The 26434-nt window shown below is 35.4% G+C and overlaps 1 protein-coding gene across 1 annotated transcript; it reads right to left on the minus strand.

The window, feature by feature from the left end:
- Positions 1-9870: 9870 nt before the first annotated feature.
- MYOG (myogenin) lies at positions 9871-24459 on the minus strand. Its single transcript, XM_053706517.1, has 3 exons — positions 23869-24459; positions 18186-18264; positions 9871-10113 (listed from the first exon to the last, which is right to left on the minus strand). The coding sequence occupies exons 1-3, from the start codon at positions 24373-24375 to the stop codon at positions 9992-9994; spliced, it is 708 nt and encodes a 235-aa protein (XP_053562492.1). The 5' UTR covers positions 24376-24459; the 3' UTR covers positions 9871-9991.
- Between the last annotated feature and the right edge of the window lie 1975 nt (positions 24460-26434).

Here is a 26434-nt window from a genome sequence, read left to right on the forward strand (position 1 = left end):
TTCTCTTATTTAAAAGAAGAATAATGAAAAGGAGATAATGAAAAGAAAAAATGACTGAGCTAGAAAATTTCATATAGTACAGTTTTAGCATATCTTGCCAAAGAGACTTTATACCAATTCATATGGACCTAGAAACAGAAATCCGTTAACTTAATTCCTTTTGTCATTCTATTCGGTAACAAACTATCGGCTAGATTACAAGTTTTGCGTTATGTGGGGTGCGGTGCTAACTTGCACGTTATTGTCACCGCTCACTTCCCTACAGCACTGGTATTACAGGTTTTCAGAAATCCAGCGTTATTCGTCAAGAAGCGAGCATAGAGCAAAATTGAGCTCCATACCGCACTCCAATACCAGAGCTGCTTAAGTCAGCTGTGAGCTGGTTGTACGTGCTCGTGCACGATTTCCCCATAGACATCAATGGGGAGAGCTGGCTGAAAAAAGCAACTAACACCTACAAAAAAGCAACGTAAACCTCCGTAATGCAGCCCCATTGATTCCTATGGGGAAACAAAATTTATGTTTACACCTAACACCCTAACATGAACCCCGAGTCTAAACACCCCTAATCTTACACTTATTAACCACTAATCTGCCGCTCCGGACATCTGCGACACCTACATTATACTTATTAACCCCTAATCTGCTGCTCCCAACAACGCCGACACCTACATTATATTTATTAACCCCTAATCTCCCGCTCCCAATGTCGCCGCCACTATACTAAATTTATTAACCCCTAAACCTAAGTCTAACCCTAACCCTAACACCCCCTAACTTAAATATAATTAAAATAAATCTAAATAAAACCTACTATCATTACCTAAATAATTCCTATTTAAAACTAAATAATTACCTATAAAATAAACCCTAAGCTAGCTACAATATAACTAATAGTTATATTGTATCTAACTTAGGGTTTATTTTTATTTTACAGGCAAGTTTGTATTTATTTTAACTAGGTAGAATAGTTACTAAATAGTTATTAACTATTTACTAACTACCTAGCTAAAATAAATACAAATTTACCTGTAAAATAAAACCTAACCTGAGTTACACTAACACCTAACATTACACAACAATTAAATAAATTACATAAATTAAAAACAATTACCTAAATTACAAAAAAAACAAACACTAAATTACAGTGTACTGATATTTAAACTAATTACACCTAATCTAATAGCCCTATCAAAATAAAAAAGCCTCCCCAAAATAAAAAAAACCTAGCCTAAACTAAACTACCAACATCCCTTAAAAGGGCCTTTTGCTCTTTTACCTGTAAAAAAAAATACAAACAACCCCCCAACAGTAAAACGCACCACTAACACAACCAAACCCCCCAAATACAATACTAACTAAAAAAACCTAAGCTCCCCATTGCCCTGCAAAGGGCATTTGGATGGGCATTGCCCTTAAAAGGGCATTTAGCTTTTTTTCAATTGCCCAAAGCCTAATCTAAAACTAAAACCCACCCAATAAACCCTTAAAAAAACCTAACACTAACCCTGAAGATCCACTTACAGTTTTGAAGAGCTGACATCCATCCTCAACGAAGCCGGGAGAAGTCCTCAGTAAATATATGTGCATGATCAAAAAATTTGTTTCGGTTCGGATCGATTCAGATTTTTTCGAATTTCGTTTCAGATCGATTCGAATTCGGAAAAATTTGAATGAATTTGTTTCGGATTCGTTTCAGATTCATTCGGATTTAAAAAAATTCTGCTGGATTCGGTTTGATTCGGTTCGGAAATTCGGAATTTCGGTATGTGTTAGGTGGGATATGCTGTGTATTAGACTAGTATTATGTACTGTATATTAGGTGTAACCCATAGCAGAGTGATATAACCTAAGTCCTAATATACTGTACAATACTAGTGTAATCCATGGCCATCTGAATTTACCGAATAAATCCGAACTAATTCGGATTTATTTGGTAAATTCGACAGTATTTTAATTTGGAAATTCGAATCGATCCGAATCTCCAAATTTGCCGAATTTTCCGAATTTCCGAATCGATCCGAGACGAATCGCACATGTCTAGTCCTCAGCGAAGCAGCAGGAAGTCTATTGGAACAGCCAATAGAATGCAAGCTCAATCCTATTTGCTGATTGGATCAGCCAATAGGATTGAAGCTAAATCCTATTGGCTGATTGCATCAGCCAATAGGATTTTTTCACCTTTAATTCCGATTGGCTGATAGAAATCTATCAACCAATCGGAATTCAAGGGATGCCATCTTGGATGACGTCATTTAAAGGAACCTTCATTCATCTTTAGTCATCGGAAGAAGAGGATGCTCCGCACGGGATGTCTTGAAGATGGACCCGCTCCGAGCCGGATGGATGAAAACTTCTCCCGGCTTCTTTGAGGACTTCTTGCCGCTTTGCTGAGGACTTTTTCCTGCTTCATTGAGGATGGATGTCGGCTCTTCAAAACTGTAAGTGGATCTTCAGGGGTTAGTGTTAGGTTTTTTTTAACGGTTTATTGGGTGGGTTTTAGTTTTAGCTTAGGGTTTGGGCAGCAATAGAGCTAAATGCCCTTTTAAGGGTAATGCCCATCCAAATGCCCTTTTCAGGGCAATGGGGAGCTTAGTTTTTTTAGTTAGGATTTTATTTGGGGGGTTTGGTTGTGTGGGTGGGGGTTGTCTGTATTTTTTTTTTTCACAGGTAAAAGAGCTGATTTCTTTGGGGCAATGCCCTGCAAAAGGCCCTTTTAAGGGCTATTGGTAGTTTAGTTTAGGATAAGGGTTTTTTTACTTTGGGGGGCTTTTTTATTTTGATAGGCTATTAGATTAGGTGTAATTAGTTAAAATTTCTGATAATTTGTTTTTTATTTTGTGAAATTTAGTGAGTTTATTTTGTAATTTAGGTAATTGTATTTAATTTATGTAATTTATTTAATTGTTGTGTAATGTTAGGTGTTAGTGTAACTCAGGTTAGGTTTTATTTTACAGGTAAATTTGTATTTATTTTAGCTAGATAGTTAGTAGTTAATAACTATTTAGTAACTAGTCTACCTAGTTAAAATAAATACAAACTTGCCTGTAAAATAAAAATAAACCCTAAGCTAGCTATAATGTAACTATTAGTTATATTGTAGCTAGCTTAGGGTTTATTTTAGAGGTAAGTATTTAGTTTTAAATAGGAATTATTTAGTTAATGATATTAATTTTTATTTAGATTTATTTTAATGATATTTAAGTTAGCAGGTGTTAGGGTTAGACTTAGGTTTAGGGGTTAATAAATTTAGTATAGTGGCGGGGACATTGGAGACGGCAGATTAGGGGTTAATAAATGTAGGTAGGTGGCGGCGATGTTAGGGACAGCAGATTAGGGTTTAATAATATTTAAGTAGTGTTTACGATGCAGCAGTGCGGCGGTTTAGGGGTTAATATGTTTATTATAGTGGCGGCGATGTCGGGAGTGGCAGATTAGGGGTTAATAATTTTATTTTAGTTTTTGCGATGCGGGAGGGCCTCGGTTTAGGGGTTAATAAATAGTTTATGGGTGTTAGTGTACTTTTTAGCACTTTAGTTAGGAGTTTTATGCTACAGCTCTGTAGTGTAAAACTCATAACTACTGACTTTAGAATGCGTTACGAATCTTGCGGGATAGGCTGTACCACTCACTTTTTGGCCTCCAAAAAAAAGCTTGTAACAAAATATCTGCGCTATGGAAGTCCCATTGAAAAAAGACTTTACGAAAATTGTGTAAGTTAATTTGCGGTACGGCCAAAAAAGTGTGCGGGACAGATGTACCTACAAGACTCGTAATAGCAGTGGTAGTGAAAAAGCAGCGGTACAACCCATAACACTGCTTTTTTACTCATAACGCAAAACTTGTAATCTAGCCGTATGCTTGTACTCTGAAAGCTTATTATTGTTCCCATCTTTTTCATGTGATTCCTGTTGTTGTTTTCTTTACAAATGCAAAACTGCAGCCTTTAAAAACAAAAAAAACCATAACTCATAATAAAGTACATTTTTGTTTTATCCCTAAATTTTCTTGCATTAATAGATATTTATAGGAACCATTTGATCGTAAAGTTATTCTACACTGTCCTATCGCTAAATTACATATTAATGTTTCCTGTTTACTAACATTTAAAAATATAATATTAGCTTGGCAAAAATATTGCATTGAAATTAATATAAATCCTTACTGCACGGAATTCCTTCCAGTTATGGGCAACCCTGAGTTTAGCCCGTGTAATACTTACAGTGTTTTTGCACAGTGGAAGGACAAGGGTTTATCTCAACATCAACAATGTATCTCTCCTGATTATATAATTACCTCTTTTTATAATATCTCTGTCTGCTTCCAATTGCCCAAATAAGATTTTTTGGCTTTTCTTCAAATCAGGCATTGTATATCTGAACTTAAAACTTAATATGGTCTTGATTGATCATTTGGTTCCCTCCATAATGGGATTAAGCTATTCCAGGATGGGGTATACAGGGAGTGCAGAATTATTAGGCAAGTTGTATTTTTGAGGATTAATTTTATTATTGAACAACAACCATGTTCTCAATGAACCCAAAAAACTCATTAATATCAAAGCTGAATATTTTTGGAAGTAGTTTTTAGTTTGTTTTTAGTTTTAGCTATTTTAGGGGGATATCTGTGTGTGCAGGTGACTATTACTGTGCATAATTATTAGGCAACTTAACAAAAAACAAATATATACTCATTTCAATTATTTATTTTTACCAGTGAAACCAATATAACATCTCAACATTCACAAATATACATTTCTGACATTCAAAAACAAAACAAAAACAAATCAGTGACCAATATAGCCACCTTTCTTTGCAAGGACACTCAAAAGCCTGCCATCCATGGATTCTGTCAGTGTTTTGATCTGTTCACCATCAACATTGCGTGCAGCAGCAACCACAGCCTCCCAGACACTGTTCAGAGAGGTGTACTGTTTTCCCTCCTTGGAAATCTCACATTTGATGATGGACCACAGGTTCTCAATGGGGTTCAGATCAGGTGAACAAGAAGGCCATGTCATTAGATTTTCTTCTTTTATACCCTTTCTTGCCAGCCACGTTGTGGAGTACTTGGACGCGTGTGATGGAGCATTGTCCTGCATGAAAATCATGTTTTTCTTGAAGGATGCAGACTTCTTCCTGTACCACTGCTTGAAGAAGGTATCTTCCAGAAACTGGCAGTAGGACTGGGAGTTGAGCTTGACTCCATCCTCTACCCGAAAAGGCCCCACAAGCTCATCTTTGATGATACCAGCCCAAACCAGTACTCCACCTCCACCTTGCTGGCGTCTGAGTTGGACTGGAGCTCTCTGCCCTTTACCAATCCAGCCACAGGCCCATCCATCTGGCCCATCAAGACTCACTCTCATTTCATCAGTCCATAAAACCTTAGAAAAATCAGTCTTGAGATATTTCTTGGCCCAGTCTTGACGTTTCAGCTTGTGTGTCTTGTTCAGTGGTGGTCGTCTTTCAGCCTTTCTTACCTTGGCTATGTCTCTGAGTATTGCACACCTTGTGCTTTTGGGCACTCCAGTGATGTTGCAGCTCTGAAATATGGCCAAACTGGTGGCAAGTGGCATCTTGGCAGCTGCACGCTTGACTTTTCTCAGTTCATGGGCAGTTATTTTGCGCCTTGGTTTTTCCACACGCTTCTTGCGACCCTGTTGACTATTTTGAATGAAACGCTTGATTGTTCGATGATCACGCTTCAGAAGCTTTGCAATTTTAAGAGTGCTGCATCCCTCTGCAAGATATCTCACTATTTTTGACTTTTCTGAGCCTGTCAAGTCCTTCTTTTGACCCATTTTGCCAAAGGAAAGGAAGTTGCCTAATAATTATGCACACCTGATATAGGGTGTTGATGTCATTAGACCACACCCCTTCTCATTACAGAGATGCACATCACCTAATATGCTTAATTGGTAGTAGGCTTTCGAGCCTATACAGCTTGGAGTAAGACAACATGCATAAAGAGGATGATGTGGTCAAAATACTCATTTGCCTAATAATTCTGCACTCCCTGTATACTATCTCCCATTTTTACAATTCACTGATTTCATATTTGCATTTAGCACAATGGGAAGGGCTTCAATTAAAAATGGCAAATAATTTTACCGGATATTCAGATACAAGATATTCAAAATAGTTTTAAGTTGATTCATAAATCAAGGGTTCCAAAAACTTGGCAGGAGTCCCATTTAAATTTATTTAATTTTGCCCAGGCAGATATCCTCCACAATTTTAGGTCATGCCCACCCAATTCTACAGCTGTGGACTCAGATTAATCATTGGCTAAACAAAGTACTCTGTCTTGATTTTACTATTTGCCCGCAACATATCTTTTTCTTAGTAAACTATTCAGAGGACCTCTGAAACAACTATTTTGTCAATACAATTATACTACTATTTAGGAATCTTCTGCTTAAGAACTGGAAGGCAACATCTGCACCTAAATTGATCAATTAAAAAAATTCTGATTTCACAATATATTATGGAACAACACACCTTGCAGAATCCTAATAATAATAAGCTGTTTAAAGAATGTTTCTTTTCTAAACGGTCCATATTTATTCTATCCTTAACTGACAATGTGCAAACGCAACTGGTATGTCCTCTCATCAATACAGATTTTGTTCTTCAAATTATTCATGCAGGACACTTCCCACGATTCTGGGTCCAATAAGGGCTTTCTGGGTCTGTATTGTATCTGTACTGTATCTGTATTGCATTATACTGTACCCTATTGTATTGTACTCTGTGTGTGGTTTAGGAGTGGGGAGAGGAGGAGAGAACTTGGGTTATATAAGTTTAGGGTTTCTTTTTTTTCTTTTTACTTTCTCCCTTTCCCTGCAATAATATCATATGATTTGAATGATTGAATTGTAACCTTGGAAAACTAAAATTTACCAGTTATTCTCTGTTAAATAGATTATATGTATATAAATGCCTACATTATTTTTCCTTTGCTTTCCTTTGACAATGCTTGAATTATACTTGATTTTTGTATGTATACTGTAACACATAATGTCTGCAATGTAACATAATGTCTACAACTTCTCTCTTAGATCAAGACTTTGCCAGCTACTTCAATAACAAAATAGATTCTATCAGAACTGAAATCAGCTCTCAACATGCTACCGGTCTCAAACCTCCTCAAAACTTCACTATGATCCAAAACCCACATAGCCATAAATTTAGCTCTTTTGCCCCTGTTACAGATGATGAAGTTTCTGCCCTTATATTATCCACTCACCTCACTTCCTGTCCCCTCGACCCCATCCCCTCACAGTTACTCCCCTCCCTGTCTTCTAAGCTTACCCCTATACTCACACACATCTTCAACCTCTCCCTCATCATTGGTATATTTCCCTCATCTCTTAAACATGCACTGGTAACACCTATCCTCAAAAAACCTTCTCTCAACCCAACCTCCCCATCCAAATACCGCCCTATTTCCCTACTCCATCTTGCCTTGAAGCTTGTTCCTTGCAAACCGGTGTCACTAACTGTCTTTCTCATTTCTCATCTTGGATGTCCTCTCACTACCTTAAGCTAAATATCTCCAAAACTGAGCTCCTTATTTTCCCTCCTTCTTAAAAAATCTCCACCCCCAACTTCTCTATAACTGTCGATAACTCCATCATTACCCCTACCCACATGCTCGATGTCTTGGGGTCACACTTGACTCATATCTTTCTTTCACTCCTCACATTCAGTCTTTGGCTGAAGCCTGCCGCTTCCACCTTAAAAACATCTATAACATTAGACATTTCCTTTCACAAGACACAATTAAGATTCTAATCCACTCTCTCATCCTTTCCCGCCTCAATTACTACAACTCCATCTGGTCTCCCTAGCTGCCACCTAGCTCCTTTACAATCCATAATTAATGTCTCTGCCAGGCTCATCTTCCTTACACGTCGCTCTTCATCTGCTGCACCTCTCTGCCAATCCCTTCACTGGCTTTCTCTTGCCTCCAGGCTTAAACACAAAATTCTCACTCTGACATACAAAGCCCTCAACTGCACTGCTCCCCCCTACATCTCAGACTTTGTCTCCAGATACTCTCCCTCCCGACCCCTTCGCCCTGCCCACAATCTCCTACTCTCCTCCTCTCTTGTTACCTCCTTAAATTCCTGTTTACAAGACTTCTCCAGACTAGCTCCCATCTTGTGAAACTCTCTGCCTCGCTCCACAAGACTCTCCCCTAGTTTTGAAAGCTTCAAGCGCTCCCTAAAGACTGTACTATTCAGGAATACACACAACCTAGACTAACCTTTCCTAACTCCACTGCTATCCCCTTGAACCCTTTAGCATGAAAGCCTATGAGCACAGTTGTTTGTAGATCACCCGCATAAGAGCCGATAACAACAGTGCAACTCTCGGCAGGGACCTCTACCCATTTGACCCCCTAAAAAAGTTACCTTGTATACCGCCTATGTTTATGTCTATCAATAAAAAGATATAAATATTAAAAAAAAATAGATATTTTTATTGTATAAAGGATACTACGTAAATTTTATTTTTGAGTGATATCTAATTCAATTATATGGACATTTTTTATATACAGCTAACACTAAAATAATTATGCACCACCAAAAATTTATTCAAACAAATAACTTCTTTATTATTTTTATTTTTTTTAAAAAACATCAAAATAAGTTAGCAAAAATAAAAAAGAAATAGCAAATCCACACAATTGAATAAAAAAGGCCACCAAATTGTGTTTCAAAGTTAAGTTGGTCAAACAATATTACAATACAAAAACATTGGCCCCTATAAATAAAAAAAGTTTTTCCAAAAAAACACACCCACACATTTAACAAAAACAGCTACGAAAATAATATATTTATAAAACATTACCAAAACTTGGAATTTTTTTGAAGTTATCCTTAGTTCAAAAGGTGAAAATTTAAGGGACTTTTTCAGTTCATACAGAAAAGTTATATTAAGTAAAATCTTAAACAATGAAGACATTTTTGTTATTTTCTATTTAGTGCTGTTTAGGAATAAAGTAGAAAGTCTATATACAATGTGTACTTAATACTCTATATTCTTTACTTCATTTGTTTAACGCTTTGTAAAAAACATACAATGTGGGACAAATATGGAGACTAGCCAATATCTCAGACACACAACCCTGCAAAGTATCTTTAAAAAAAAAAAAAGTAAGTAAAAACAGATTTTTACCACATTAAACATGTTTTCAGTATTGATAATGAAGTCCCTTTAAGATGTTTTAAGGATTGCAATGACAATATTTTATGATTTCAATAAATATAACCTGGGTTGAATTTTAAATATAATTTAGCTATTTTAATTTAACATGAATTAGAATTGAACTTTAGTTAAATATTCAATTTAATAATTTAATTAAATAATAATAATTATTATTGAACGCACATTTCATAGTGATTAGTTGGAAATTACATGTACATCTACAGATAAAACCCCAAATGTTCCAGAAGGAATCAGTTATTTACTGATCCTGAAGTGCTTGAAAACTTGTTAGTTGAAAACTTGTTAGTTGTTTGCCCCAAAATTCACTGGGCACATTATGCAGAATATATATATATATATATATATATATATATATATATATATATATATATATATATATAAAATGTATATATATATATATATATATATATATATATATATATATATATATTTGCTTTTTTCTAAATTCCATGCTTATGTCAGGAATGCCTCAAAGCTCATTAAAATTAATAGTTTAAGGGGCTTTAAGAAACACTGCCCTCATAAAGTATTCGTAAAAAAATGTTACAAAAAAAATAATTATATTTCCCCTTTTGCTTATTTGGCTTTAGGGCTTATGGGGCATAAGCTAGAATGACAAATCAGATGAAAGTACATATTAAAATACAGATTTTATAGTAGTGTTCGAATAAGGCATTGTGGAAGAGCATTTAGTACATATAAGCCCATAAACTTGTAGCATCAAAAAGCTTACACAAAGATCCAAAGCTATATTAATTTTGAATATGCTGCTCTGGAAAGGTTATTGACACCTCTCCAGACGTGATGCTGTCCACAATCGATGTTAAGGAATTGATGTCACGTTGCTCAGTTGAATCATCGCTTAAAAGATGATCTGCGAGGAAAAAGAGAATGATTTTAAATTTAAATTCATGACACAGCAAGGTTAATAAAAATGTTTCTGAAGCCTCATGCATATGTGGTTACGATTAGACTATGTTGATTGCAATTTCAAAGGAACACTGGAACATAATGAATATATCAGTGTAAGGTCACATATAGTATTTCAGGCACTTTAGTAGAATATTTTATGTTGTTTATTTAGTGAAGGAATTTAAAAGTAAAGTTTATTGAACATTTTTGAATAACTGTGCGTGAGTATATTTATTAAATGATGCTTAATTTTAAGACATTTTAATAAGTTATTCTCCAGAGCATTTTATTTTAGCACAACTGTCCCTTACTAACTAATAATTAATTAACACATTGTAGCTTTAAAACCTGATAAGGCCAGCGATTGGTATGTGAATTCTGCTTACTGCTAAGGGGCTCCAAATATTTTGTGAGACTTTAGCTATTCCACCCTTTTGTTTGGTTAAACATATAGGCAGATTTTTCATTGGTGATATTAATTACATTTGGATATCCATTAGTCATTTTAAAAGAGTTGTTGATAAAAAAAAAATGTAAACCGCTAATCAACAAAGCTGTTGGATTTTTTAATGGAAATACATTATTAGCTACCATTAAAGGGATACTGAACCCACATTTTTTTTTCCTTTCATGATTGAGATAGAGCATGCGATTTTAAGCAAATTTCTAATTTACTCCTATTATCAATTGCTGAGGTGCTGAAACAAAAATTGGCTGGCTCCTAAGCTACATTCCTGCTTTTCAAATAAAGATACCAAGAGAACAAAGACAAATTGATAATAGGAGTAAATTAGAAAGTTGCTTAAAATTGTCTGCTATTTTTGAATCATGAAAGAAACAAATTGAGTTTCATATACCTTTAAAGACCTATCTGGAATCCAATGGCTTAACCCTAAATCTAACCACCACACTGCTGCCACTCACCTGTCATCAGTATGGCTGACTGGGGACACTGCTGACATGCAATAGTAGGGGCATCAAGATCTTGTTGTAGATGAGCTAATCTGCCACAACACGGTGGCCGCAAATATATCATTGTCAGTTTATGGGACCTGTGTTAATTATTATTATTATCATTATTTACAAATGAATCAATCATTTATGTATTTTTAACTCTTTAGCATGAAATGGGGAGATCCTAAACCACATTGTTTCTATAAAGACTAACTTTTTTTTGTCTGGAGCTATGTATCAGTCTGAATTACTGGAAACATGACCTTCACATACTGTTTATTGGGGGCATGTAAATTATTAACAGAGGACCTCATTTGTAATGTAAAATGTTAAAGAGCCTGAAGGGATTTCTGTTCTTACCTAGTCCATTAACATAAAGAACACATTTTTGACCTTTGCTACAAAACAGTTTTGTTTACACTTTATTTTCATGAAACCCTAATTAGAAAACACTTTGTAATTTAAAGCACATGACACATGAGTAATTTATTTGGCTTTAGATAAAGCTCTTTCTTGCAAAATATTACTGCCCAGCTAGTAAGTCAAACCAGTATATGTTGGTACCATTGATTTTGCTATGATTATTAGATTGAAAAAAAAAGCCAGCATCATATTGTGTACAGCTATACAGGGTTAGATTACAAGTGGTGATCTAAAGTTAGCGCAGGTCACGATAACCAATATCGCAACCTCACTAACTTGCATGCAAATTACAAGTTGAATGTAAATGTGTGCACTTGAGTGCAAACCAAATTTGTGAGGGGTGAAAAAAGTAACTTGCACCAAGCACAACATAAGTACATTAAAATAAAGTGTTACACTCATATATACACTATCCGATGAAAATTATTCATATAAATATTACATTTTTTATTTATAAGGGTTACAAGGTATCTGGTATATGACATGGTATTTGACTGGAAAGGGCTATAATGTGTGTGTATGTATGTATGTATATATATATATATATATATATATATATATATATATATATATATATATGTGTGTGTGTGTGTGCATTTATGTCTTTATATATGCATATAAATGCTTACAGTGTATACATATATATTTACTTCAAATTAACTGGCCACTTGTAATATGGCCCACAAAGTTTTGTACTGAATATATAAATGTATGCCATTAGTCAGTTTGCCCTCAGTAGACATAATATTAGGAGTCAAATATTTAAAGTAGTGGTACGTTTTATTACATTTCAGTTTATTGGCATTATGAAACAACGTAGGATTGTGCAAAAAAATGAGGGATATTAGACTGCATCTCATTTGGTAATGGCCTTTTTTTAGCAATCATTTGGGTAATTTGCATTATAGTCTGTGGATTCCAGCACTGAAACATAAAGTTGAAATCAACGCAATTATATAAAAAATAGTTTGGAATAGATGATAGTTATGCAGTAAAGTGCCCTAAAATATTGTAGCCAGAACACTGCAGTTTACATTATTTCTGACTTCCAGTTGCATGCGATATTCCTGTGGAAGGTAAGTCATTAATGCAGAATAGCCCTGGATCTGGAATAACACCAAAAGTAAGGCTAAGTATAAGATTAGTATGGGTTTGGCATCCAGATAAGATTAATAATACAGGGCCAGATAAAGAGTGGTGTGCAAAATTGGCCTTTCGCGAGCGCAATATTTGCACTCCACTCGTAATACCAGCGCATGCCACTCGTAATACCAGCGCATGCATTAGAGCCACCTCCATAGGCTCCAATAGGAGCTCATCCTCATGCTGTTAGACACGGCATGAGAATCTAGCACAGCAAAGGGGTAAGTCGCGCAGTGATGGGCAGCAGATTTAAATATATATATATATACATATGAATATATACATAGATATTTATGTGTTTATATGTGTATATATACATATTAACACATAAATATATATCTATGTAAGCATATACATTCAAAATTCCTTGAAAAACTAGTTTTCGATCGCCTAACCAAATTCCTGTCCTCCAACTCATTGCTCGACTCCCTGCAATCTGGCTTCCATCCCCAACACTCAACTGAGACTGCCCTCACCAAGGTTACTAACGATCTCCTTTCTGCTAAAAACAAAGGCTACTACTCTATACTCATCTTACTTGACCTCTCTGCTGTCTTTGACACTGTTGACCATCCCCTTCTCCTATGGATTCTCAGCTCTCTTGGGGTCTGTGACACTGCCCTCTCCTGGATCCACTCCTATCTCTCTAACAGATCCTTCTCTGTCTCTTTTGCTGGTGACTCCTCCTCTCTTTTGCCTCTGTCTGTTGGAGTACCTCAAGGCTCTGTCCTGGGTCCTCTACTCTTCACTATTTACACTTCTTCACTGGGTAAACTTATCAACAGCTATGGCTTCAGCTATCATCTCTATGCTGATGATACCCAGATCTACCTTTCCACCCCTGCACTCTCTCCTTCTGTGAATGCTCACATCAGCAACTGCTTATCTGGCATTTCCTCCTGGATGGCCTCTTACCACCTAAGAATAAACATGTCCAAGACCGAACTACTTCTAATTCCCCCCTCTAACTCTACTCCAGTTTCTAATTTTTCTATCACTGTTGGCGGCACCACTATTTCTCCATCACCCCAAGTCTGCTGCCTCAGAATCACGCTTGACTCAAATCTGTCCTTCATTCCCCACATCCAATTGCTCTCTTCATCCTGCCGCAACCACCTATGCAATATCTCCAGAATTCGTCCGTTTCTAAGTGCTGAAACTACTAAACAGCTAATTCACTCCCTGGTAATTTCCTGACTTGACTACTGTAACAACTTACTAACTGGCCTCCCTCTCTCGTGCCTCTCTCCCCTCCAATCCATCCTAAATGCATCTGCCAGGCTAATTCACCTCTCTCGATGCTCTGTTTCTGCTGCACCTCTCTGTGAGTCCCTTCACTGGCTCCCCATTCACAACAGAGTTAAATTCAAAATTCTCACCCTGACCTACAAAGCCCTCACCAATACTGCCCCACCCTACCTGTCCTCACTTATCAACAAATATACTCCTGCCCACCCCCTAAGATCCAACAATGACCTGCTTCTTGCATCCTCTACCATCACCTCCTCTCATGCTAGACTACAGGACTTCTCTTGTGCGGCACCAACCCTCTGGAACGCACTTCCTCATGCTGTCAGACTTGCCCCTAACCTCTCCTTCTTTAAACGTTCCCTAAAGACCTTTATGTTCAGGGAAGCTTATCACCCGACTTATTAACAAACTAACTTCACTTAACTAACAGTTGCCCTCTATCTCCTCACTAATATCATTCTCACCTTTGCAGTCCCCACCTCCTGTTTCCCATCCTCCTACCCATCTAGATTGTAAGTTCTCACGGGAATAGGGTCCTCGGTTCCCCCTGTATTTTGTCTGTAAAATGTTGTCTTTTATCATATTGTTTATCCATTGTACTGCTATCCTTGTACCCATGGGCAGTGCTGCGGAATCTGTTGGCGCTTTATAAATAAAGAATAATAATAATATACATATATATTTATAGGAATACCACAGTCAACATAGACCACAATGTAAAGGCACTTTTCAGTGCCTTTTTTTTCTAACACCCCACACCCGCCAACTTTAACCCCTCATAACTTCTTATTGCAGTTATTTTAATAAAAATGCTAATATTTTTTATTTAATAAAACCAACAGTACACTTTTCTTTTGGGGGCAATTGGTGCACATTTAGAAAATGTACCTTGCAGTACCAATAACCAGCACAGGTGTGCAATAAATTAGCTCTGCACTTGTAATCTAGCCCATAATTTTTCAAAAAGCAGCAGCACATAAATTTATAATACTCATTAACTGATGTCCTGCTACTTTTTGCTAATTGTATTTCTATTAGGACTTTAGTGCAGAGTCCTGCAGCGTGCACTACTATACACTGGTGCTTAATTGTTTGGAATGTTATAAGATTAATTATACACATAGGGTCAGTGTTAAGGTTAAGTCTGGAGCTATGTTCGAGATACAGTTTGGGAAAGGGCTCATTTTTAGGCTTAAAGGGACATAACACAGGTTGAGATCTGTGCATATCCTAAAAGGGCTACTTAATTAAAAATAGTTTGCATAAAAAAATTGTTTAAAAATTGCTGGCAAGTATTTTAAAATCATTTTAAAACATAAGCAAAATTAATTACATAGCTAAGCTGACTGGAGAAGCCAACTCCACCCCTCTTATCAGTGTTTAGACACAGGCATTGTATTTCAACTGAGTTCACAGCTTCTAGGCATGCTCCAGCAGATAATCACTGTGCACTTTTGCATTCTACCAAAAGAACAATAGATATAGATACAGACATAGAAAGAAGTGCGTGAGGATAGTTAGAGCTTTACAATTTAGAAACTAAAAAGAAAGGGTTAATAGCAAGTCACTGCAGTATAAAGTAATTAAAGTACATATTATTATATTTTGTCTCTATCCCAACTTGTTTTATGTCCCTTTAAGACTGTGGCTAGAGTTGTTTTTTTATTACAATTAGGGATAATTATAAGGTTAAAGTTATTGTTATTGTTAAGGTTACAATTAATGCTAGGGTTAGGCTTGAGATTAGAGTTAAATTTAGGTTACAGTTATGGCTAATGCAAGGTTAAATTTAGGGTTTGAGTTTGGGTTACAATTAAGGCTAGAGTTATGGTTTTGTGGTATGATTCATTTACGGTTTGGGTTAGAGCTATAGTTAAAGCTAGGACTAGAGTTAAGACAAGAGCTGGCTAGTGTTTGGTTTTGTGCTACAGTTACCAGTAACATTTAGATCAGGGTTGAGCTGAGTTAGGGCTTGGGTTAGGGTTTTAGGATAGGGCAATTGATGGCTTGGGTTTAGGTTTTTGTGTCGGGTTAAGTAAAGGTTAGTGTTAATGTTAGAGCTGGAGTAAAGGTTTGTGTTAGTGTTAGGGCTAATTCTTGTGTTAAGGTTAGGGTTCGTTTTTTAAAATTACAATTATGGCCTATAATAAGGTTAAAGTTAGAGTTATGGTTTGAGTTACCAATAAGTTTAGGATCAGGATTAAGGTTGAAGTTAACTTTTAGCTACAGTTAGGGTTAATACTAGGTCTCTCCCCTTCTGGTCTATCGTGAATGCTTCAGCTAGGCTCATCCACTTAAGTCGCCTATCTATATCTACTATATATTAACCCTAACTTACAAAGCACTCAACAGCCTTACTCCTAACTATATTTCCAAATACTCCCTCACCCATACTCTTTCATCAACTTCTGACCTTCATCTCTCCACTCCTATTATATCTACATAACGCTATCACCTCTAAGACTTCTAACACTTTGCTTCTGTCCTCTGGAACTCTCTACCCAACTTCATCAGTCTGTCTCCAACATTGTATAGTTTCAGACGCTCTTTGAAAACCCACCTATTCAATGAAGCTCACCATCTCCCTTCTATTTTTCATCCTACCCAAAATAAATCTTGAACTGCCTTTACTCACTGCTGCAACTACAATCCATATGACACAACCCCAAACCTTATGTCTCAGCACCCTCAAACTATAGACGGTAAGATCTTTGCAGCAGGGCCCTCCTCCTCATGTACTAGATTTGTTTAGTCTGTTATGTTTTTTTTATCTTATCATAAATCATTGTCATTGTATAGCCCTCTCTTTGTACCCAGTGCTACTGAATTCTGCAACTTTATATAAATAAATGATAATACTAATAATAATTAGGATCTAAGTTAGGGTTAGGGCGAGGGCAAAGCTTAACTCCTTGGAAAGGATTAAATGAAATATACTACTAGATTTTCCTACTTGGAGGGCTATCACAATCCATTAGAAAGTGTATCTAATGATTTTTCTTTACCATTGCAGTCTATAGGTATTTTTGTAGATAAATCATCTGATCAGTATTTCTAGAGAATTGTAATCAAACCCTTAGGAGTAGATTTATCATAGTGCGAGCACACATGATACTATGTAGCGTATCATGTCCGCTGCACATCGATAAATGCCAACAGCATATACGTTGTCAGCATTTATCATTGCACCAGCAGTTCTTGTGAACTGCTGGTGCAATGCCGCCCCCTGCAGATTCGTGGCCAATTGGCCGCTAGCAGGGGGTGTCAATCAACCCGATCGTATTCGATCGGGTTGATTTCTGTCCACGACCTCAGAGCAGGCGGACATGTTTTGGAGCAGCGGTCTTTAGACCACTGCTTCATAACTTCTGTTTCTGGCGAGCCTGAAGGCTCGCACAGAAACAGGAGCATCAAGCGCCATACGGAGCTTGATAAATTGTCCCCTTAATGTTTTATGGTAAATACCTCTGGTGCTATTGCTCCAGAGATGTTGCTGCAGTAAACCATCAGGGGTCATTTGTATTGTATTGTATTTTTTGATATTCCCTTACTCAATATAAAAAAAAAAAAAATTATGCAAGTACACCAACCCCTTTCAGTGCCAGATGGAAAATGTGAGCAGTTAACTATTGCTAAAAAGAACAGTGTAGTTGGGGATTGTTTGAAATAATAAAAGTCTGGGGCATAAATAATGTGGAAACAACTTTCAATTGGTTAACAGAATTACTAGATTGTCCAGTGGTTCCAGCTGGTACAATTTGTGTTTCCGATTAAGTTACATTACAAAATATGTAAGATACTTAAAAACACTACACTGTTTACAATGAAATATCCTTGTATGTATAGCTTCTAATAAACGCTATAGAATTACACAAGGAATTAATTTAACTACTTGAATTTATACTGCATTTTAACACCCTTTGATAAATATTTTCCAATAAATCCTACTCAAAGAATATGATCAACTGCTGTGTATCTGGAATTTCATCAAACAAATATTCTGCAGCCTCACATTTAAACAATAATTGCAGACATGTTTATACACACAGTAGTATCTATGACAGTACCATAATTTAACTGACATAGCCTGTACTGTCTACCCAGCTCATATTTCATCTAGTTCCTATATTATTCTATGTAGTGAATAAGGCTGTTGCTAAGATATAGAAATTGAATAGATTAAAGTGGTTGTTCCAACATTAGTAAATCTAGGGGGAGCTATTTACTCATCACGTGGTCATTACAAACAATCCCTTTTCTTACCACTTTGGCTGCTGCTAAAATCAGACTCGTTCCATACTGGGCTACTAGATGAAGAACTTGACCCACAGTCTCTAGATACCTGAAAAAAGAAAATAGAGAAATGTCATATTATATCAATAAATAGACCTATACATAGTGTGATTATGCACTATGAGTAAACTGTTATAAATAGCTGCCTTATAAGTATAGCACGCCTGCTATCCACAGAGGCATGCAATAAACCTCAACCCTGTTTGTCAAAAGTTGGGGATTTCAAGTCAACTTAACTTTAACTAACTTTTTATAGTTTGTTAAAACATAAGAAGTATAACAAGTGTCAGATATGAATATAAGAGTATCTATAAAGAAATAAAGCGCAACCGGAATCATGTGTAGTGTAATGATAATTAACACACAACACTACTATGTTGCACTTACAATGTTATAAGCCTTTATTGCACATCAATCCAAGCAATTCATTGAATAGGTTAAAAACGTTAAAACCCGTAAGTATATCCTTAATCAACAGTCCTCTTTCAGCGTGTCTGAATCCTTAGCTTTATAGCTTACGTCCTCACGTCCTGCGTGTGACTACAGCCGGTAGCATCATTCTTAGTGGAAGAGCTGAGAGGTGAATGCGGCGTATATTATCTATGGGGCCTCATATGTACCAGGAATAGCCTCTTGAGAAAGATCGCACGGTGGCGGTAGAAATGCGTTGAGGCTATTTCTGGTACATACGAGGACCTGTAGATAATATACGCCACATTCACCTCTCAGCTCTTCCACTAAGAATTATGCTACCGGCTGTAGTCACACGCAGGACATGAGGACGTAAGCTATAAAGCTAAGGATTGAGACACGCTGAAAGAGGACTGTTGATTGAGGATATACTTACGGGATTTTAAAGTTTTTAACCTATTCAATGAATTGCTTGGATTGATGTGCAATAAAGGCTTGTAACATAGATATTCTTTGATTCTACCCTACTCTGGGTAGCCCGAAGGACATCTCCGGTGAATCAGCAGCAGCTGGTCTCTTGGAATATATTTCCATGCTTTATTGGATCTGTGGTGAGACTTTGTACTGTTTATTAATAATATCAGTTTTGAACAATTATTGGTCACTTTTTTGGCAATTGAAAATACTATCAGTGTGTGACTTTTTTATTATTTTTTATTGTTATCTGATAATCACAATTTTATTTGTTGGGCACATATTTATCACCATTATTATTGTTATTGTTTTTCTCATTTAGGCAACTTGTGCTGTTTAATTTCCTTAGACACATATCAGATATGAATTTATTTCATACAGGTGTCAATAATTATTTGGGCAATTTGGATAGCGAGAACTAATTAAATACAATTAATAAAATACAATAGTATTGTTCAAGATACACTCTGTCTTAGTCTTATATTTAAAGTTTCATATTAAATTATATATTAAATAAATGTAACTTCAATATTAATATTTGAAAATTAAATAAGATTTTTTAATTTCTTATTTGTTTAATTTGTAATTTGCTATTTGAAACAATTACATTTTCCTGTTAAAGTCAGCCAAAGTCATTTTCATTTTTGGAAGCTCAGATATATATGGAGAGCTAAATTTTTGGTAGATTGAAATGGCTAAGTTTAACCAAAGTCACCTAACCTTTATATACGCACAAGTTTGAGGGCAGTCTGTAGTTTTAGATTTAAGAAATTGTATATTTTTTTACTTTAATTATATTCGTATTACACATTATGTTTGAGCCTATACGATTAAACCAAAGCAGCCTTTTTTTGTATTGTTTACAAGCTGATTCACATTAATACAATCAAAAAAGGGTGCTTAAATCCATTAGATAACCTACATTTTTCCAGACATAATTCAACCTGATTGTCATTCTGCAAGAGTATACATTTGGAATTTTGTCAGCTCAGTTGCTATATTTCTGTTGCATCAGCATTGCTTTAACATGCTATAAAAAAAGTTTAATTAATTCCAGTTACATTGCAGCTGTATGAAGATTACAACATTCTCAAATAGTAAGTTTCAGAGACAAATTAAAATATAACCTTTAATTCATTCCAATAAAGTCACTATGTTCTTTTGTATCATTAAAGAATTGCACAAAAGAACATTTACCCATTATCTTAGGTGTTTGGGAGATGTAAAAGAATCACATTAGCATCTCATTGAAAATATAAAGCAATAGCAAGTTGAAATATAGTTGTAATTCTGTTCATAAACTTACTTAATTATGAAATACAAGAGTCATTATATCAGCTTGTATAATGTGTATACAAATATATTGTAAACAACACAATATACTAACATCTAACAATACAAAAGTCTACATTTCTGGTTTCTTATGATGCCCCCAAGTTACACCTGTCAGGGGGCTCTAGATAAATTCAGCATCTATAGAAAATGTATAAAAAAAACAGGTAATAGACTTTACTCACAGACTGAACTGGTTATGCAGTTCTTACTTAACATGGGCAGTACTCTCTGCAGTTACTAGGTGTACGTCCCAAACCCTGACCTGCGTGGTGTGAATCCCCTGACTGCACATATCCAGACATTCCTGACTAGACTGGATGGAATCTTCAATAGTGATGATTAATCACAAATCCAAACAAGCACTGCAAAAACATTAGCTGGCACTCACTAATGGGCAAAATGATGTAGTTATAGCTATTGACCAAGAAATGATAAGTCTACATGCCCCATCAAGTCACCTTTAGTATGTGGCTTCAAACCTTATTCTTTCTTATGGATTTCTGACAATGTCTGCAGGTTACCCCTCTGGTTGTGTACTATCTAATGCATCTTCTCTGGACATACAAATAATACCTAAAAGCTGTTCATGACAAGGATTAACTGCATTTTTTTTTACGGAGGCAGCATTTAACTAAAGCACCATATGAATTTGAGTTTGAAGGCTTTGCTAGTATCTGAATGTAGGCTAAGGTTATCTTATGGCTGAAAACTGTACAACAAAATCCAGTTTATTCTGTTTATTCTGAGAGAACAGCATGATCAGGGACTATGCACCCAGTACACCCTGAGAGTGCTGTCCAATGTCCATTACCTTGTGTGTGTATGTACCAATGTATATGTTTGTGTGTATATATCTATATCTATCTATAATATATATAAATCTGAATAGTTCAGCTACACACATGCTGTGATTTGTATGAACCTAATTAGTTTAGACAGACAAATGCACTGATATACATTAACCAGACTCAGATACATGTTTAATTGGATTAGATTAATAATAATGTGAATTGATCTTTAATAAATGGACATTCTGGTCAACATTGAATTGCACATAGATGAATTACATCTTTGAATAGAAATATATTTACAATATACATCCATTGGCAAAAAAAAATACTTCTAGTAAAAGCTATCACTGTTCTAATGTCGTCAATTTTCTCTGCACATCCATGTGAAGTATAGCTAGATATCTTCCATGCACCAGCATTTTAAATACTGCAGCTGCTCAGAGAGTCAGTGGGGCTTGTATCATGTCAGCAATTAACAGACAATTAAAAACCAAATTATACAAGCACCTTAGGCTCTGTAAGCAAATGCTGGTGCACGGAGCATATTTAAACACTCTTGAAACAGCAATAGCTTTCATTGTTGCAATATATATGAATTTAGAATTTTCTAACTATATTTAAAAGTAAAATACACCCATGCAAATTCCATGTTTGTCTGGAATGTATTTCAAGTCCTTGGTGAATATTATCATAGATTTTAAGCGTCTCCTTGACATTTAAAAAAAAGATTTAGGTGAAGAGATGATTATTCAATTATTGATGCTAGATGTTCCTTCATTGTATTCTGTAAACCCCTATGCCAAGTGGATTTTATTTTAGCACACAGTTATCTTCTACATGTGAATTCATTTTAGCTTCTGAACCATGGAACTGCAATGGTGAGAAAGTTTTCTCTCTCCTACCCAACATTTATTCAGGGATAATATTGTTTTCTTTAAATAGCTCATTGATAATTTATTCTCTCTTTGATCTAGTGAATGTGAATTAAAAGCTACTAGCCCAGAGGAAAAAAGTTACTAGTCCACCCAATGTTAAAGATAGGAAAAAGTGCATTTTCTAAGTCGTCCGGGACTACTGAACTATATATATATATATATATATATATATATATATATATATATATATATATATATATAATATATATTACACACAGAATATCTTACTATTGGAGTATATGCAGTATTCATAGCCTTGTTTCAATGGTCAATGTGTAAAGACACTATCTTAACCTTACTACTACACTTCAGATTTTTTTTTACGAGTGAGTAGTGTGCTCAGCTTCTTAACAATGTTTTTGTCTGGATAGACATCTGGGACTTTTTTGTTTACGTTTATGCAAGACTTGTACTATAAAACGCTCAAAATTGAAAACACTGTGGAAATGAAAGACAAGTACCATACTCCTCAACTTTCTGGACTAATCTAATAGTGGGAGAAACTCTATACAATTTTAAATCCTAATCAAATAATTTATCTACATAAATCCCCTTAGGTGTTAATAGAGAATTCTGTAGAAAAAAATGCTGAGACATAGTATTTATTCACTTAAATGACATGTTTGAATCTCTATGCACATGCTACATTCAGGGTATTCCATAACAAAAAATAAGATATTTGACTATTCTTCATGGATAAACTTAGAAGAGCACTGGAAAGAGATGAGTTAACAATACTATATGCTATTGTTACTAAGTTCAGAGCTGTATGTGTAGTGTACATCAATTCTTATAGCATAAGATGAAGTTATGGTCCTCTTTTTATGCTAATATATTCATTCACATAAAAATGTGGTAAAGTATTAAAAGTTATCAAAAGTCAAAGGAAAAAAGTGGGTGGGGATTAGCCAAAGTAAGAAATGTGTTGATATGTTGCTAGGAAACAGACACTACACTTAAAAATTCTTTTTGTCTATGAGGAATTGCAGTTTTGGCTCACTGACACATACTAGTCATTTTATGCAAGCACGTGTAATATATGTAAGTTATTGGACCTTTTACTGTACACATTGTTGCATAGTTTACTTTAAATAAAAGATGTGTGTATGACAGTCTTGTAAACCCATAATTCTCTAATCTAGTTAACTATTGTGTATGTTGACATTAATATTCAGAATGGTTGAAACATTTTAATTGGACTTACAATGCAATATGATAGATCATTCTTTTTTTAAAAAAATCATCTTTAATACAATATATAACTTTTGTTATTTTGGTCTAAGGTCTGCACTCTTCAGGATTTTACATAAAATTAATATTTAATCTATCACTTTCGGGGAACACCATCTTTTTTATCAGAAATAAAACACAAATTTGATGTGATATTTTGTGTAGAAATTTGATAATGGAGGTCTCCAACTATTTGTTTTATATATATATATATATATATATATATATATATATATATATATATTTACATATGTGTGTATATATGTGTATATAAAATAACTGTATTGCATGAATCATATGAACACACACTATTCCTATGTTTTGTTCATGTTTTGTTTAATCACTGTGTCTGTAAACTACAAACTTTTTTTGCAACTAAATCAAAATAATGATTGACAAATTTTAAATAACATTTGCTCTAATAAATCCCCATTCTCCATTGGATAGCAGTGAAATACTTTACAAATGGTTACATACCACCCGCTGTGATCCATTACTAATATACAGCAAATCTCTCTGGTCCCTTTCCTGCTGGTTGAGAGATGCCAGCAGAGCTTGCAGACGTTCTATATACTGGATGGCACTCCTTAAGATCTCAACTTTAGGAAGTCTTTGGTTTGGGTTCAACAAAGTGCTTCTTTTTAGGGCTTCAAATGCCTCGTTGACTTTTTTTAACCGGCGTTTTTCCCTCAGTGTAGCTGCCCTTCTTCTGTCCATAGAAACTGTCTTCCTCTTGCACATTTTACAAGCCCATGGCAAGCATTGGCCAGGGCAGTGATCTTGTTGGCCTATGTTAGTAAGGGGTGACACTTTATCTTCAATCCCTGATCCCTGCAACATTGCCCCATCTGCACAAATTCCTATCGCCCCACGATCCTGGTACCCTGTTTGCTCATAAGTAGGGAGTCTTGCAGAAAAATAATTTTCATTGTCATAAAATCTTTGGTCTTGGAAAAAATAGGGATTGGTCTCAAAGAGCTCCATGGTTTTGAATTGTTTAGAAGTGTTTCCCTTCAACAACTACACAGCAACTGTGATTCTCCCCTTCACACCAACTGTTTGATGCCATTTAAACCCTCTGCCCAGCATTAAATCACGCAGATAAATATAGAAAACATTCACGAAATCTGATCCACTTTTTAGCTGTTGCCTGACATCAAAACTTTTAACGTCTGAATAGACGGAATTCTCCCTGGAGGATTCAGCTTTCAAAAAAAAGGAAATTACCCTTTTTTTTTTTTAAATCACTATTTAAAATGCTGTTGTATTAGGTATAGAGATTAATATATATATATTACAAAATAAGAAATATAAACTCATTATATGGTGTATTAATGTTTAGATATCTAAATTGTTAAAAAGTATGATAATACACACTCCTACACACAGGAACACATACATACATATTCATATAGCATGGGACCTTATCTATTTTATTCATCAAATTTAAAAATCTAAATTGCTGGTATTATTAATAATTTTAATTTGTCTACCAAAATTCTAATAAAAATATATATTTTTGCATCTTTCCTTCTTTGCAGACAGTCACAAACACATACAGTACATGCAGTATATACTATCTATCTATCATCTATCTATCTATCTATCTATCTATCTATCTTTCTATCTATCTATCTATCTATCTATCTATCTAAATACAGAATATTTATATTTGTATTAATTTGATTAAATATAAATATATATATATATATATATATATATATATATATATATATATATCCCAAAGATAAATGACAAGTGGCGCTAGCACTGTTTCTTTAAAAGTAGAAAATCTTTATTGGGGTGTCATCATGAAAAGACAGCAACGTTTCGGGTAACACTGGCCCTTAGTCATGCCCTAATGACTAAGGGTCAGTGTGACCCAAAACGTTGCTGTCCTTTCATGATGACACCCCAATAAAGATTTTCTACTTTTAAAGAAACAGTGCTGGCGCCACTTGTCATTTATCTTTGGGATTTATATGTAAGAGGTTACACAGGACCCTCTGGCGGGCGTGCACTTTATTACCTGCAATGAACTGACGCTATTTCTACTAGTGCTGGAACTATTGCCCTTCTTATATATTGGGCTAGATTTATCAACGCTGAGGTGTACAGGGGCGCGTATACGCACCCCTGTACGCCTCAGCTCGCCTGTGGCGGGGCGTAATTACCCGCAGGTAATTAACATTTCACACGAGCGCAATTTTGCGCTCGCGTGCAATCCTGGCCCCTGCCCGCGCACAGCCAATCACGCGCGGGAAGGAGCTGTCAATCTCCTCGGTCGAACTCGACCGAGGAGATTTAATTTCACCACAATAGAGGTGGCGAAGATGTTAGGGGAAGATGTTAGGAAGCATCGGTCTGGTGACCGCTGCTTGATAAATCGCGGCGAGCAAGTTCTTGTGAGAACTTTCTGCCTCAGGGACTTGATAAATCTAGCCCATTATATATATGAAATACACACATACATATGTTATCTATAGAATATCTATCTAGCTATGTATCTTTCTATTCAAAGTTTATACTAGTATTATTTAATTTGATTAATAACATATACAGTATATAACGGTATTAATGCACTCACAACTATCTATCTGTCTATCACCTATCTATCTGTCTGTCTATCATCGATCTAGTTATCTATTTATCTGTCTGTCTAGTAAATGTGTCATTTATACTAGAAGGAGTAATATTTATTTAATTTGTAAATATTGCAATAACGGGATTAAGAACAAAAATAACATCAGACTTTAGATTATTTAACCAGACAGAAGAGCTCAGACCCTTTTAAAACTTGGCTCTTTATATAAGGCATGTCATGTCACAAGGTCACTGTCCACAGGTCACTCTGTCTCTGCAGTAATCAGGACAGACCCTTCAACTCATTAACACATAATTGTCATTGGGCATCTTTGTTCCTTTCTAGAACTGTCACTGCTTCTGTATATTTTAAGATCCTACTTGGGAATGACCTTTTAACCTCATTTACACATTACTTGCTTTCTGTCACGTTGTTTCCATCTGTGTATTTCTTTTGTAT

Source organism: Bombina bombina, chromosome 3 (genome assembly GCF_027579735.1).
Source record: "Bombina bombina isolate aBomBom1 chromosome 3, aBomBom1.pri, whole genome shotgun sequence".
Classification (NCBI taxonomy): domain Eukaryota; kingdom Metazoa; phylum Chordata; class Amphibia; order Anura; family Bombinatoridae; genus Bombina; species Bombina bombina.

What these genes read in the sequence shown, in the direction of transcription:
- MYOG (XM_053706517.1), bottom strand. Translation starts at nt 24,375, where the DNA reads ATGGAGCTCTTTGAGACCAATCCCTATTTTTTCCAAGACCAAAGATTT. An exon ending in GTAATGGATCACAGCGGGTG is followed by an intron (nt 18,265 to 23,868) that starts GTATGTAACCAT and finishes TTCTTTTTTCAG; the next exon opens with GTATCTAGAGACTGTGGGTC. An exon ending in TTTTAGCAGCAGCCAAAGTG is followed by an intron (nt 10,114 to 18,185) that starts GTAAGAAAAGGG and finishes TTTTCCTCGCAG; the next exon opens with ATCATCTTTTAAGCGATGAT.